This window comes from Chlamydotis macqueenii, chromosome 4, assembly GCF_036417535.1.
Source record: "Chlamydotis macqueenii isolate bChlMac1 chromosome 4, bChlMac1.mat, whole genome shotgun sequence".
NCBI classification, from domain to species: domain Eukaryota; kingdom Metazoa; phylum Chordata; class Aves; order Otidiformes; family Otididae; genus Chlamydotis; species Chlamydotis macqueenii.
The window spans coordinates 23,807,261-23,821,852 of record NC_141559.1 but is presented as its reverse complement, the minus strand read 5'-3'; the positions used below and the strand labels follow the sequence as shown (position 1 = coordinate 23,821,852).

General features: G+C 40.3%; 1 protein-coding gene across 1 annotated transcript in view; it reads left to right on the top strand.

Annotated features, from left to right (window-relative positions):
* LOC104478846 (transmembrane protease serine 11A-like) overlaps positions 1-8,427 on the top strand; it is a 44,129-nt gene extending 35,702 nt beyond the window's left edge. The window contains exons 7-11 of the mRNA XM_086747067.1: positions 2,482-2,520; positions 4,552-4,747; positions 5,556-5,815; positions 6,607-6,749; positions 8,266-8,427. Coding sequence (XP_086603193.1) covers positions 2,482-2,520; positions 4,552-4,747; positions 5,556-5,815; positions 6,607-6,749; positions 8,266-8,427 — 800 coding nt within the window. The remainder of the gene's footprint in view (positions 1-2,481; positions 2,521-4,551; positions 4,748-5,555; positions 5,816-6,606; positions 6,750-8,265) is intronic.
* The last annotated feature ends 6,165 nt before the right edge of the window (positions 8,428-14,592 follow it).

The following is a 14,592-nucleotide window of genomic DNA, read 5'->3' as shown; positions in this document are numbered from 1 at the left end:
ACATGGAATTCACCCTGCATACCAGGAGGAATGTCAAGCCCACAAGCAAAACACAAGTGATACAAGCGCAATAGGCAACAAGATGCCACCCAGAGGGACCTTGACAGGCTGGAGAGGTGGGCCCGTGCAAACCTCATGAAGTTCAACCAGGCCAAGTGCAAGGTCCTGCACCTGGGTCGGGGCAATCCCAGGCACAAATACAGGCTGGGCAGAGAATGGATTGAGAGCAGCCCTGAGGAGAAGGACTTGGGAGTGCTGGTGGATGAGAAGCTCAACATGAGCAGGCAATGTGTGCCTGCAGCCCAGAAGGCCAACAGCATCCTGGGCTGCATCAAGAGGAGTGTGGCCAGCAGGTCGAGGGAGGTGATTCTGCCCCTCTACTCTGCTCTGGTGAGACCCTACCTGGAGTACTGCATCCAGCTCTGGAGCCCCCAACATAAGAAGGACATGAACCAGTTGGAAAGGGTCCAGAGGAGGGCCACGAAGATGATAAGAGGGCTGGAGCACCTCTCCTATGAGGACAGGCTGAGAGAGTTGGGGCGGTTGAGACTGGAGAAGAGAAGGCTCTGGGGAGACCTGATAGCGGTCTTCCAGTACCTCAATGGGGCCTACAGGAAAGATAGGGAGAGACTGTTCAGTAGGGCCTGTTGTGACAGGACAAGGAGTAATAGTTTTAAAATAGAGGGGGGTAGATTCACATTAGATTAGGAAAAAGGAGGGTGGTGGAACACTGGAAGAGGTTGCCCAGAGAGGTGGTGGATGCCCCATCCCTGGAAACGTTCAAGGCCAGGTTGGATGAGGCTCTGAGCAACCTGACCTAGTCAGGGATGTCCCTGCTTCTTGCAGGGGGGTTGGACTAGATGATCTTTGAAGGTCCTTTCCAACCCAAACCATTCTATGATTCTATGATTCTATGAGCCAGAGCCCTTTGTGTTCAAAAAAGACTCCTCCTGGCTTGGCTTGGTGTGGTTTTAGATCAAAACTAGGATATTGTTCTGTGTAGCTGCAAAGAGAAAAGAGGAATTAAGTATGTGGATAAGAATAGGGATCATCTGAGAAAGGCTATCCAGCTGCAAAATGTGAAGTTGTGGATGCTGTACAAGAATCACTCTATAATTTTAAAATTTTATTGAAAGTGTAGTCTAAAAAAAAAAATTGGTTTTACTGCTGGCAACTAAAATGGTAGCTCTAGTAAAATAGTATCCTGGAAGAAGGGGAATAGACTTACACCTTGAGCCAATGCTTGTTATTGTCAGCTGTCATAAACGGGTGATCTAGATCACTTAAAGAAGCACTGTTAAGGGTATTAGGAAAAGTGGTTTTAATACAATGTTGTAAAAGTGCGAATTAACAAAGTTAAATCTATTAACTCTATTAATAGTCTAATTAACTCTATTAATTACTGCATGGAAAAACATGCAAATTAAAACTGAGTTACACTCAAGTTAGAGTGATTGACAGAGAGACCGGATACAGAAAGAGTAAGGATAAAGTGGTTGGCTTGTAGTCAAATAACGTGCTATGGAAAAGGTATGTATGAGACTGCTTGTACCCACAACTTTCTTTGTTCCTTGATAAATAAATCTTAGAAAAGCCACCTGCTATTCATATGTTAATTGCATGATCAGTGTTCCAAGCTCATATGCATTGATGTTTATTGTGACACTCTGCTCCTTTATGGGTTTTCAGAGACCAGGTTGGAAGTAGAGGAGTTTTTGGCCTGGTTATGGCTCAGGCCTTTATGTCCTTTGGAGCCTGTACCAGACTACCACTAGTTTGGTGAAGGGGTCAAGTGCATCCATCACATCAGCATGAGCATACTGTATTGTCCATGAACATACAACATGCATATTACAGGAGGGAATGTATGGCTAGAACCTGCTGTGCCATGCAATAAATTGCTATTAACTATCTCTTTTAGTATTAATAGTCTGCCAGACACCCTGATGCTCAATAAGATAGGAGAAAGAGTGAGCCACTGCTGTTGTAAGCTGGTATTGCTGCAGTGAAGTAAGTGCCTTCTGATCTCAAAGAGGGCACGGAGTGAGTATCAGATCTCCTCTGGCCCTCACTCTGGTGTAAAATGTGGCCAGTTGATTTTTTGCTAAAAAAGAACTTCAAAGCTTTCCACTGTAAAAATTTATCCACAACAAAATTGTGGATCTTGAGTAATACAGGGCTTGTTTTGTCTGTACTCCCCTCCAGAAACATCAAGGTTGAGCAGGATGGGAGAAGGGCTATACCTGGTCCTCAGAGGATATTGGCTGGCTGGAGAACAGCAAGCAGCACTGCAGAGAGGAGTGCAATAGCCAGCGCGAGAATGTGACCACATATGAGCTACACTGGTTTCTCTGGCAGATCCCTCAGCCATATCTCCTGCAGTGCCCTGTACTCCAATAGCTGTTGCGTGGGATGACTATCCAGATGAGAAACCTTGTCTGTGCTGTCCTGGTCTTACTCTGACTGGTTTTTTTGTTTCAGATATGGAGATGAAAACAGCAGAAGCCCTCTTCAGTGACAGTAAGTAAGGGCTTTTTAAGCCTGGGAAATCTTTGATTGTTTTAATTAGCATCAATAGTCTCTGAGCATTTTTCCTGGCCCTTAAAAGCCTTTTCTCATCCTCCTGTCCAATGAATGTGACCATGTACTTCACACAGATGAGCTATGTGTTTAGAAATTCTGCTCAGTCATGAGACAGCCTTTTTTATTAGTGTCTTCTGGGATACTTAGGAAGATTGGTTTGAAAATAGTGGTGATGGGGTAAAAATCCCTTCTAGAAAAAGTCTACACCCACTCCTGAGTTCTCTGCTCAGTTTTTTTTTTTTTGCAGTGAGGTATTCCTTCTGTTAAAAATATCAGCAATTCTGTGAGAAATGAGAAAAGAGCAAGTGCTGAGGGCTCTATAAAAATCCCAAGGGTTGGGCAGAGAGGAGACACAGGTCCTGCTGCGTAAGTGCCTATGGCATGGTCCTACCTCCAGCAGTGCTGGTATGGAAGGTGGAGGGTGCATCTTAAATGTAAACCCTGCCATCTAGGAAACAGAGGACTTAGCCAGTGAGGGCTGAGCACTGTAATGCTCAGGACGCTTGTTTATTTACTAGCCTGATCCAGTTGCTGTTGGTACCAGTGACAGCTTTTACGCTGTGTCTGTCTGTGGTGCTGTGTTTTGAACATTCACTGTTCAGATGTTTGATAGGATTGTGCAGTTTTAGGACCATTAATCTAGGATTGCAAATAGCTTTCAGGAGGGAAACATGCTAGTGCAGAGTATATTCTCCAGTTTTGCTTTCACATGGAAAGTTTTGGACTAGTAGATTTAGAGTTCACTGATTTCTTTCATTGTGGTTTTAAATTTCACAACAGGGTAGAGTCTACACTGAGAACATGAGCATCTCAATATTGTATGACTTTTTGTTTTGTTTTGTTTTTCAAATTTATGAACAGCTTTAATCTGCTGTGCTATTGCTGCTGCTTTTGACTGTGAGGTACTGTTAACATAACCTTGTGCAGATCCTAGCAGGAAGGAGCAGAGGTTACACTCTGCATGGCTCCAGTGTTTCACTTCCGAGGACTCCAAGGGCCCTGGGGGTGGCAGCTCTTCAGTGACGTACTACCAATTTCTGCTTTGTCCCGCTTCGGGTCACTGTCTGCAGGAGACAGGCAGTGCAATGGTTTGGATTGTGTTGTGACTATGCAAATAATTCTTAGCTCTGTCTCTTTTTCAATGGATTGGGATAGTCCTGTCTGTCAACTTTCCTAATGTCTAGCTGAAATCGGGGCCTGGATGAGAACTAGTAGGTCTTGGTCCAGGTAAGATGGATTTGATGGGAGAAGACAGCTGAAGCAGCTCTGTCCATTAAGGAAGTTTCTAAAGCTACTGGGGAGCTTCAGCTGCTCCTGAATATCCTGAGTTTAGTGGCTAAAACCATGGATATTTTAATTTCTCTCTGGGTTTGGAGGATAATACTTTTTGTCATGGATGCATACCATGCTGGAGGTATCCATGCCTTTGTCATCTCTGGCTTGGATTAGTGTGATGCTCTTTGCCTGCAGTGCCTCTCCAGGTCCATTTGCAGACTGCCTGGCCTGTTTCCAGGTGACATCTTGCTAATGTAATCTGGGTGCATGTATGGTAAAAACCCATGGCTTGGATCATTCTCATCTTAGATTTTGCCATGTTCATCCTAATGGCAAATTACCTGGGACATTAAAGTTGGCAATCCCTGTATTTGGGAATTGTTCTGGGTGTGTGGTGAAGGGTTTTGATTCCTAATTTGGGCTGCTCACGCAGCTAAGCCTGAATGGTTGACCATCATGGCTTTCCATAATAGTCAGTTATTAATTCAGGCTTCTAACAAAATGGGTTGTGCATGAGGATCTCTGATTTGGGGCATGATTTGGGGGGCTGGTGGAAGGTATGTTTTCTTGTTGATGTTAATACTGTTAGAGGTGTTAGGTGGTGTGTAATTTTACATATGTTTTCCACAGCCATTGGCAAACATATTTATTAAATGGAAAAATAGCTAATACACTCTTTCTCCTTTTTGACAGTTTGTGGGTTACGGCAGAATAGATCAGTCAAGTCAATGGCAAAATCATCATCACTGAGAATAGTCGGCGGATTGTCTTCTGCAGAAACCGGGGACTGGCCGTGGCAAGCTAGTTTGCAGTACAATAATATCCATCGCTGTGGTGCAACACTCATCAGCAATACATGGCTTGTATCTGCAGCTCACTGTTTCAGAGAGTAAGTTCCCAACTTAGAGAGAATCTGCAGCAGAACTTGCCCCATGTGTACCAAGTTGTGTAGCTTTCCAGATTTGCACGACACCCCTGGCTCTTTCCAGGGGAAAAATTTTCTGCCTTGAAAGAGAAAAGTCAGGGTGAAGCAGACCCATCATTTGAATGTTTCAATGAGAAATTAAAGACTCTTCGGAGCAGAACTGCCAATTGTATGAATGGAAATCAATAGCCATTTGGCATATTGAGCAAAGGTAATATGACTGAAATGGCAGAGTATTTCCTTCCTGTTGCACAAAACATTTCTAAAGGTGCTCCTTTGTGTCACAACTAGGTTGCTGTCACTGCAGGCTGCTACCAGAAGTTATAATCCTACATTCCTACTCTTCCATTCAGCCATACTCTCCCAGCACTTTTCTGGTTCAAGTGTGGCAATTGTGAAGCTGCAGGGCATGTAAGATGGAACAGCTGATTCAGCGGATTATTAACATGCAAAAAGAGTAACGGAGATGAAGAGTTTTCTAGCAGAAGAGCTTTTTGATTTGATTACACCCTGCAGACACACAATGGCTAGGTCAGGGACAAGGAGCGGGGAGGAGTATGAGATCATGGTTGAGGAGGGAATGCAGGATTGCCCTCTTCTAGCAGCTGCCCACAATCAGGTGGGACTCAGTGTTATGGAAGGTGATGGATGCCTTAGGAATCTAGTTGGGAGCTGGCTTGAAGGAGCTTTAAAGTAAAGGTGCTTACCAAGTTTAAAGTCCCAAAAACGTATATTTACAGCTAAATACTTACAGCACTCTTACCTTTTTCAGCATGAGTCACCCTCAGAAATGGATTGCTACTTTTGGAGCTCTTTTGAAGCCACCAAGCTTGAAACGATCAGTCAAGACTATTATTATTCATGAAAAGTACCGCTACCCAGAACATGATTATGACATTGCACTTGTGCAGCTCTCTAAACGAGTTGAGTTTACAAGTAGCATACACCGTGTTTGTCTGCCTGAGCCATCTCAGACTTTTCCGTACAATATTTATGCTGTCATCACAGGCTGGGGAGCACTTACCAATGACGGTGAGTCCTGAGTCTACCAGGTGACCTGTATGTTACATAAACAGTGGCTCTGATCTACTGCTGAATGGATACCTCTTCTGTAGCTGTATGTTGTATAGCAGCGAGCCTAATTCTGTGTCTATAAGCAATAGGTTTGTTTAATTGTGAGCAGCAGTTTCTTGTTCTAAAATTAGACTGGACAAAGACAGAGTGGCAATCCACTGAAGCAGAAATAAAGAAGATGACTCTTCTCTTTTTCCAGCTTTTCCATTTCATATTGTAAATTCTTAAGACATGTGGTCCAGCCATGCATGTGTTTAAATAGCGCCTAAAAAAATATTCTTCCAGCCCTAGCTAGAAGGTACAGATAACTCTGTGGACTTTCAGGAAAATATGCAGAGTGAGCTGCAGATGGTGACTTACTCAAGCTTGCACTCTTATCAGGCCACGCTAAGAGCAGAATTAGCAATGAAACCAAGATGTCTTTTTTTTTTTTTTGTATCATCTGCGCAAATTGCTAGGTATTGTGTTCCATGGTATTATATGGAACATGTATAAAATATATAATTTTACACTTAAGGCACTATGTACCATGCAATTGTGACTTCTGTCTTAATTGTACAGTTCCTAAGTGAGATTATGAGTATGTACATTTTCCTTAAGGGCCTAGCCCAGACAGATCAACAAGCAAAACCTCCATATTAAACCAAACCAAGCTGGTCCTCCATGAAAGAACATTAAAAGCTCTTCTTGTATCTTAATTACTGCAAAGTAATTCTGTTGATAAATACCCAAACTATATTTTCCCTCAGGTCCAGCTCCAAATGCTCTTCAGGAAGCAACAGTAAAACTTATTGACTCAAACACTTGCAACAGAAAAGAAGTGTACGATGGGGACATAACACCAAGGATGCTGTGTGCTGGATACTTGGAAGGAGGAGTAGATGCTTGTCAGGTAACTGTAGCTGAAAATTAGAAAGGAAAATTATTTTAATGCTGGCTCCAGTATCTGGTTGACCAAATCTTAACTTACAGTTTATTAGTCCTTTAAATAGGCTCTGTTCAAACAGGAATTAAGTTGTAAAATTAAATAGCATTTAGTACATATAATTTAGCACATCAAACCCATACTAAGAGAGCTAAATTAGTATAATGTTCAAAACTTAAACCTTTCATAGTACGAAATTAAATTCCTATACTGTAATTCAGAATACCTGCTACAAGCCCATTTGCTTCTTATAATTTCTTCTGTGAAATCTAACTAACAATTTGTTTGCAAAGTGATATGACAAGACACTGACAGAGATACTAAATGCTGAAATACTAAATATGAGCTAAAAATTAAATGTCTCAACCAGCCATGACCAGACATCTGTAGAGTTAAGAAGGAAGAACTTCAAGAATGTAGCAGTTAAGCTGCCAGGAAAAAAGCACTACCACTCATTGAAACTAAATTCTGGACTGGATCATCTCATAATAGATCTGTTATGATATGATCTTTGGTAACAGACTTAGATCAGTGGAAGTAAAACTGTCTGAAACAAACATGACTGTAAGGAAGGTAGGTGTAAATTGAATGGTAAGGATACATGCGTGGTGCAGGTTTGCAAATGTTGCAAGGAAATGCTTATGCTCAAATGAAAATATTTCTATAACAGTAACTTCTGAAAAGGTAATTTCTATTTATGTTATTTATGAAGAATGTACTCCTTAGTTCTGTTGCAAGATAAACTCTTTCCAGAATCCCAGTCCTGCAGATTTATGCCCAAAGCCAAACTCCTTGCAAAATAAGTCTGAGAGCCTCGATTCCTCTGTTCCTCTCTGGCTTAGCCTTTAAGAGACCTGAACAGAAGGGTGTAACTGCTGTTTATTTAAGTAAAGCATTTTGGGAGAAGATAGGGAATTTGATCTGTTGTGTAAGGATTCCCTTTCAGCGTGTAAGGTTTCCAGTTTAACTATTACTACCATGTCATGCTATTAAAAGTATCTGAGTTCAGCCTTTCATGTTGGCTAACATCTTAAGGAGATATTGGCTAATTAGAAGACCAAGTTCCTGATGAAATCTTTTTGAAATGTTACTGCTGCAAGTTGTTGACAGGATAGTGGTTATTGTAAAAAAAAAAAAAAAAAAAAGTTACCATTGGCTTAGATTGCTGTATATATTTGTGTTTCCCTACTTTATATGAGGAGAAAGACAAGGCAGGTGGGGAGCAGTGTTTCAAAAAATAGAAGCTTTTTTTTTTTTTTTTTTTAACTGTAAAACCACAGAGACAGGTCAGGAGGTTCCATGGCAAATAGGAAAAAGCCACAGAGTTCTGACTCAAATTTCAGAAACAGCCTGGATTCTGCACAAATGGCAGCTCTTCAAATACTGCTTCCCTTCCTCTCTTATTGGACACACCCTGTCTATGGAGAGAATATTTTCCCTTCTGATCAATTAAATCTTTTTTTTTCCCCTCCTCTTTCTCTAGGGGGACTCTGGGGGACCACTGGTTACTCCAGACTCCAGACTGATGTGGTACCTCGTGGGAATAGTGAGCTGGGGAGACGAATGTGCCAAACCAAATAAACCTGGAGTTTACACACGAGTGACTTATTTCCGTGACTGGATTACCTCAAAAACTGGCATCTAATTCCAAAATCAAAAATGTATTTAACTACACAGACTACGTGTAACTCGTATTTGTCTGTAATTCTGAAAGGTTATTTTTAGTATATATATTCATATGTAGTTTGAAGCAACCTTTGCCCGCAGCAAACGCTATCTTTGCTGTCAGAGATCCTAACCCCTTGAGAATTTATACTAAACATGTGAGATTGCCTGCCTCATCTTTGAGGCATGAAACATTCTCACTAATCAGAAATTATGAACTGATGTCATTAAACTAATGTTTAAAAGTTACCAATTTACCTGCTTTATAAATACAAACATTTTCCAGGAAAAAAAACCCAAATTTTTCTTCAGCCATGGCTGAGGTCTGAAGCTGAACTTTCTTCCTCCAGTGAAGCAAATGCTGTCACAGCTGTGTTTCTAGCAAAGTGAGCTCTTCATTACTATTCTTGTTAGAAACTATGATCTGCACAGACAGCAGCCAAGACCCTGGATGTTCACCCTGGCCTTGATGGCTAACAGTGGGTCAGCCAGGACTGAGGGTAGGTCCTAGCTAAGGAAAAGGAGGATTTCTGTGCTTGCAGTAAATTGGAATGGAAAAGATGCTCTTGATGTTCTTCTTTCAAAGCATATTTTTAACAGAATTTTTTTGGTGGATTGGGTGACGATCAAGGTATTTGAAAGTGCTATTGTGGAAGTGCTTTTATCACAATACTCTGCTGCTACCTCTGTACCAGTGGCTTTCTAGATCTACTCTGTTCAACTCACAATATGCTTAAGATACAGAAACACAAGCTCTACCTAAATTTGTTTGTAACAAGTGTGTCTCTACAAACAACCTCCCTGGAAGGAAATTCAGCATTTAAATTTGTGCTAATGGAAGAATAAATATTCACCACAAATAAACTGGGAACTACCTTTTTCGTTCAAGAAATAGTTCAAGGGCATGCCAGCCAGTGGAAACCATCGCACTGCAAAGAAAGCAATGAGTGGTACTGTCTTCCTTCAGTCATCTGTGCCATGAATAAATATGATCTTGTCTTACAAGTAACGTCCTGCTGAAGAGTAATTTCGTATTATAGTCCTGATGAGAACTTCAGAGTAAATGCAATCCTTACACACCAATTAAGTGCTTTTCCTACCTCCATGCATGAAATCTCATGGATTGCTGGTGGAAGAGGGTCCAGTGACATGACTATTACTGTTCCCTACGGCCCAGGCCTTCAATATGAAAATCCAAAATGTCACTCCAGTACTGTCTCCTGAAGTCTTTGAATGGCTACCAGACTGCTTAGGCTGTGAATGCAGGACTCACAGGAGTCTGTATGAGAAATGAAAGGAGCTGCAAGCCCCATGGCTGCACCTACTACAGCTGAAAATCTCTCCAAAGCATCCTGCCTCCCCTTCTGCCCAGGACTGGGTCTCTCCTCAGCCTTCCTACTGTGCACGCTCTCCAATAATCAGCATCCTTGGGAATGAGATGCTTGGCATTTCTTGAAAACTTACACCCTGAATTACAAGTCTACATATGGATGGAAAAGCCTATGTTTAAGCCTCGGTGGTGGAGGAGGGGGTTGTCTTATTATTAGGCTCCTTCCAATCTTTCTACATATCTTTTGAATTTCAGTAGAAGCCTTATCTCAGAAAGAAATCTGCTGAAGGTTTTATATTAGTTTTGGTTTCGAAATAGTAGTGTCTTTGTTCTGATTTTCCATGTCCATTATAAAATGAAAAGGATCTTGGGACAGTTAGGAGGATAGTTAGATGCAGCAAATCCATTCCCTTAATTTATTGATGAAGTTTGTAATTTATGCACTTTTGAGTTGCTGCTATTTTTCAACTAAGAATTTACTCTGGGCCAGGTTCAGTTACAAAATAGAAACTTCATGGAGTTTTGGATTAGATCACTTAGAAACACTGTTTTCTTCTAGTATTCAGGTCCCCTCCTTTTGAAGGCATACTTTGGAAAAAAAATTTCATCTAGTTTTTTGTGCTGCTTATTGCTTTGAAGGTGAAAATCATGACAAGTGTCCTTCCTTATAATCAACTGATGAATTGCAACTGAAAGTAAACAGTAGTTTGCTTTCATAGATAGCTAAGGCTTTGGCTTGCACTTAAATCTATCTTTTTGCCTAGAAAATGGAGGGGCAACAATAAGGGGGTGAGGCCCAGATTAGATACAACCCCTATAAACTGGTTCCTACCTCACACTGCAAGTGACATGTATATGTAATACCTTTAAAATGAGAAAGGCAGCCTTTATTTCAGATTTTCTTGTGAGAGGCCAAACAGCCAAGAGGTGTGTGGGAGAATGTCTACCTTACTCAGGGAGTCCTGAGCCAGCCAGATGCACTTTTCACAAATTTTTTTAGCAAACTGTCTTGCCTGGGTTTGTCTTACATACTCCATGTCAGTGTTTTATTTATGAAGACTCTGTTTGTTTTTTGCCCTAGAATAAAACAAAGAGAATATTGTGTGATTAAAGAAAATATTTTTAAAAACCTTTTATTATTGTTGATGTTAAGATTTAGCAAGGATTTAAACAATATAAAGGTAATATGTTTCATAACATTAAATGTATTTAAAAACAATTGCTCCTTTTTGGTCCTTTTTTTTTTTGCTTAATAATAGCCAAGCTAAAAATGGTATACGATTGAAAATAGACTAATCTTCTTTATTTTTATATAAGACTATTCTAAAACTGCAGACCTCTATGTTGATTCCCTGTTCTAGAAACTGTTTGTCTTTAACAGTGATTGGAGCTTTACAGATGTTTCAGCAAAGACAAGGCCGGACATCTGCTTTTCTAAAATACTCAGAGGTGAATTTCAGTTAAGCTAGTGCTATGCAGATTTGACAATGGATCTGAAGCTTCATCCAAGAATCCACCACCTTGCTTCTGGCCTTGGAAAAACTTAACTCTGTAATATGGCATTCCTGGAAATTGCCTGTAGGGAGGTCTACACAGTTGATGTACCAATTCTGCTGAGATTTCCCAGGCAGATGTAAAGCATCAAGAAACATGTTCCAAACTTCTGGTTATTCAAATCAGGTTGTTTGAGGCTTGCCCAATGCTAATTTTCAGCCTGGAGCACAAGTAGGAAAGAAATAAGAGGCTGATTGCACAAGGTCTAATAATGTGAAGAGGTCTGGTTGAATGACATTAATCCGTCACCGGGATTCCTTATGTAAGTAAAGCTTGTAGAAACTCCAATTCCATATCTGCCTCTCCTGTTAACAAATTAGAAAAGATGAGAGCCAAACATTATTATTTAACCCAATGAATATTTATCTGGCAACTCGCAGCCTGCATTAGAGATGCACGTGCATAGAAAAGCTGGTTCTTGCTTTTGGAAATGCATTCATGCACATGTCAGCATGGAATCAGTTTAGGTAATTGGTGCCCTTGTTTATCTCGATCAGGATTTTAAGAACATTGTTAGCATGGTTTCTAGGAAGGTGTCACTTGCTAGAGCAGCCTTAAGTGGCAAGATCCTTTGGCCGACCCCATTAAGAAGCTAGAGTCCTTTTAAACATGCCAGCAAAGCACTCCTACACTGCACGTTTTGCCAAAGAGAGGAGACAAAGCTTTGCCAGTCAGCACCTTGCTCCTGCAAGAGCAGATGGCAAGCCACAGCCTATGGCAGGATGTTTGGAAATCCACTAAAGTTTGTTGATGTGGATTTATGGTAATTTCTGCACTGGCCTGTGTGCTAAACTGAACTGTGTTGGCTGTAGTACTTTCAAATAGCACATTTTTACAGAGAAAACTACCTAGAGTTTTCTCTGCTACTTTGCTAATTAACTAAATAAATCAGAGAAACAAATGCATCCCCTCCAATCCCCACTTTGGAGTCCCCATTAAGAATGTGAAATCGTGCCTGTAAATTGGGAAATTAAAAGACTAAAAAAAATAAAGTGAAAGTGGCTGGGATTTTCCCAGCAGATGGAAAGGAGATTTGCAGCTGTATTAGCTTCAGCTCCTTTTGAAAATACTGTCTCTAAAGATGTATTCAATACCTGCATTCAAAATGAATCTACAATAGTGCAGATAAACTGAAGTCACAGGGATTTTGAGCATGAATAGGCTTGAAGCCCAGAGGTGGTGGTGTTCTCCTGACCACAGCCATGTACCACTCATTGCTTCAGCAAGTCAGTAAACTGACGGCCTTGCTTCATACCTTTTGCGAATCCCAAAAGCCACAGCTAACTTTAACATGGTACAAATATGGGGTAGAGATTTTTTTAAAGTTAATTTATTTAATCAAATTCACTCAGATTTTAGTGTTATATGTATTTTTAAAAGAGGAGGCTATGGGGAAAAAGAAAAGTCAAATGGCTCCAGATGTTTCAAATTTTGCTGTCTTGGAAAATACGATAAAAACTATTACGTTTTTTGATTTGGTACCATCAACCTAGAGTACACCTTGAGTACACCTAATAATTGATGCATTTGGGAACCAGTTTTCTTGGCTTCTGAGTTAAACAGAATCTGTCCATTTTTATTAGCCAATTTATCTTAGAATGCCCATGTTCATGGTTTCACTGATGCTGAAATTGTCTTTGCTTAATTACCGCTAAACAGTTAGGCGAGAATTAACTGGATGTTGCTGTTTCTTTGTTTAGGCAAAAGGCTTTTCAGTCTTCACTGTTACTATGCAAAATCTATTTCATAAGAGATGACTGCATATTGAAGTGACCAGTATCTTAAAAAATGGAATAACCAGGACAGAAAGATGGTACGTAGCAGATTTTTCTTTTCACAACACATCTGATTGGCAAGTTCTTAAAAATAAGAATTGTTAGTTTAACCTTAAAAAAAAAAATTGAAGCATGCTCATTTTTAAGGAAATAAACCACAAAATTAAAGGTAAAAATCATTGACTGAACTAAAAATTAGCAAAATGGCAAAACTAAAGCTGATATTTTTTGCTACTTTTAAACTTTTCTTCACATTTTTTCCCACCCTTTACAGCTGGGACTCTTGTTAATGCTATTCATCTGGTACGTGCATTGCTCTTTGAAATTACTTTATTGAAATAAATCAAGTAATTTTATTCTTGTATTTTCTGATTTTTATGTATTATGTGAAAAAAAAAAGGTGCAAAGCAAATACCAGCCTTAAATATAAATTCCTTTGCTGGTGAGAATCGCATTTGTCATCCTGAAAAACTGAACTGCTTTTTCCCTTTATTTCATCTTTCAGTCCCGCATTTCAAACTTCTACTGGCCTCTAGTGGTTCTTTGAAATTTACCCACATTTGTCTTCTCTAATTATTTCTGTGTGTCACATAAAAGCTGGGTAGCAGACAAATACTTTCATCCTGATCCTGCCAAAGCATAGCCCAGGTTTGAACGAGCACAGTGTAGTCCAGCTGCTCTTGGTCTTTGTTACTAATTCAGTACAAAAGCTGCATGCATTGCCAGACTGAGGTGTAAATCTTGAGGGAGACATGGAGAGTCACGAGAACTCTTGTTTGTTAGAGAGAGGTAAATCCTAAAATAATGCATTGAATGCTCACAAAGAGGACAAAATTTGGGTATTCTTGGCTCTAGAAGTTCCCAAAAACCCAATCAAGATAGAGAAAAGGCTTGCTTTTTTTTTTTTTTCCTCTTGTGTACTGTAGGATGCAGATAGTTGTTTGGGTTTTTTTTTTTTTTTGGAAAGTTACACATATTTTAAAATATAAGATGACTGCTCTGTATACAATGACATTTTTTCAGTCATTGCTTGTGCAGTAGTGTGAATCCCTCCCATTCTAGCAAAGATGTGCTAATGGTATCAAGAAAGATTTAAACTTGTCTCACCTACCCCAATGATTAGGGATAACCAAAGGGAAGGCACAGTTTAAGTTGAGGGAAGAATTAAACTGCCTGTCCCTGGGAAGGTGAGCAGTGCTGGGATCTTAATCAGTTTGGGAAACAGGAGGAAAATATTTTTAGGTGGTGATGCTGACTTGGCAGTGGAGGCGATGGTTGCCACAGCTTGCTATGCCACCCACCTCCCCCCCCCCCAAAAAAAAAAAAAAAAAAAAGGGAAAACATTTCCATAAGCCTGTATACCACGTTGGCATGGGATGCATGGGATGTTATACTTTTGTTTTGACCACTTTTTCCCAAATCTGTTCTCCTCTATGACCTTGGATGCTCTCTAGCATTTCACAGCTTCACACTCTAGCCCCACTTA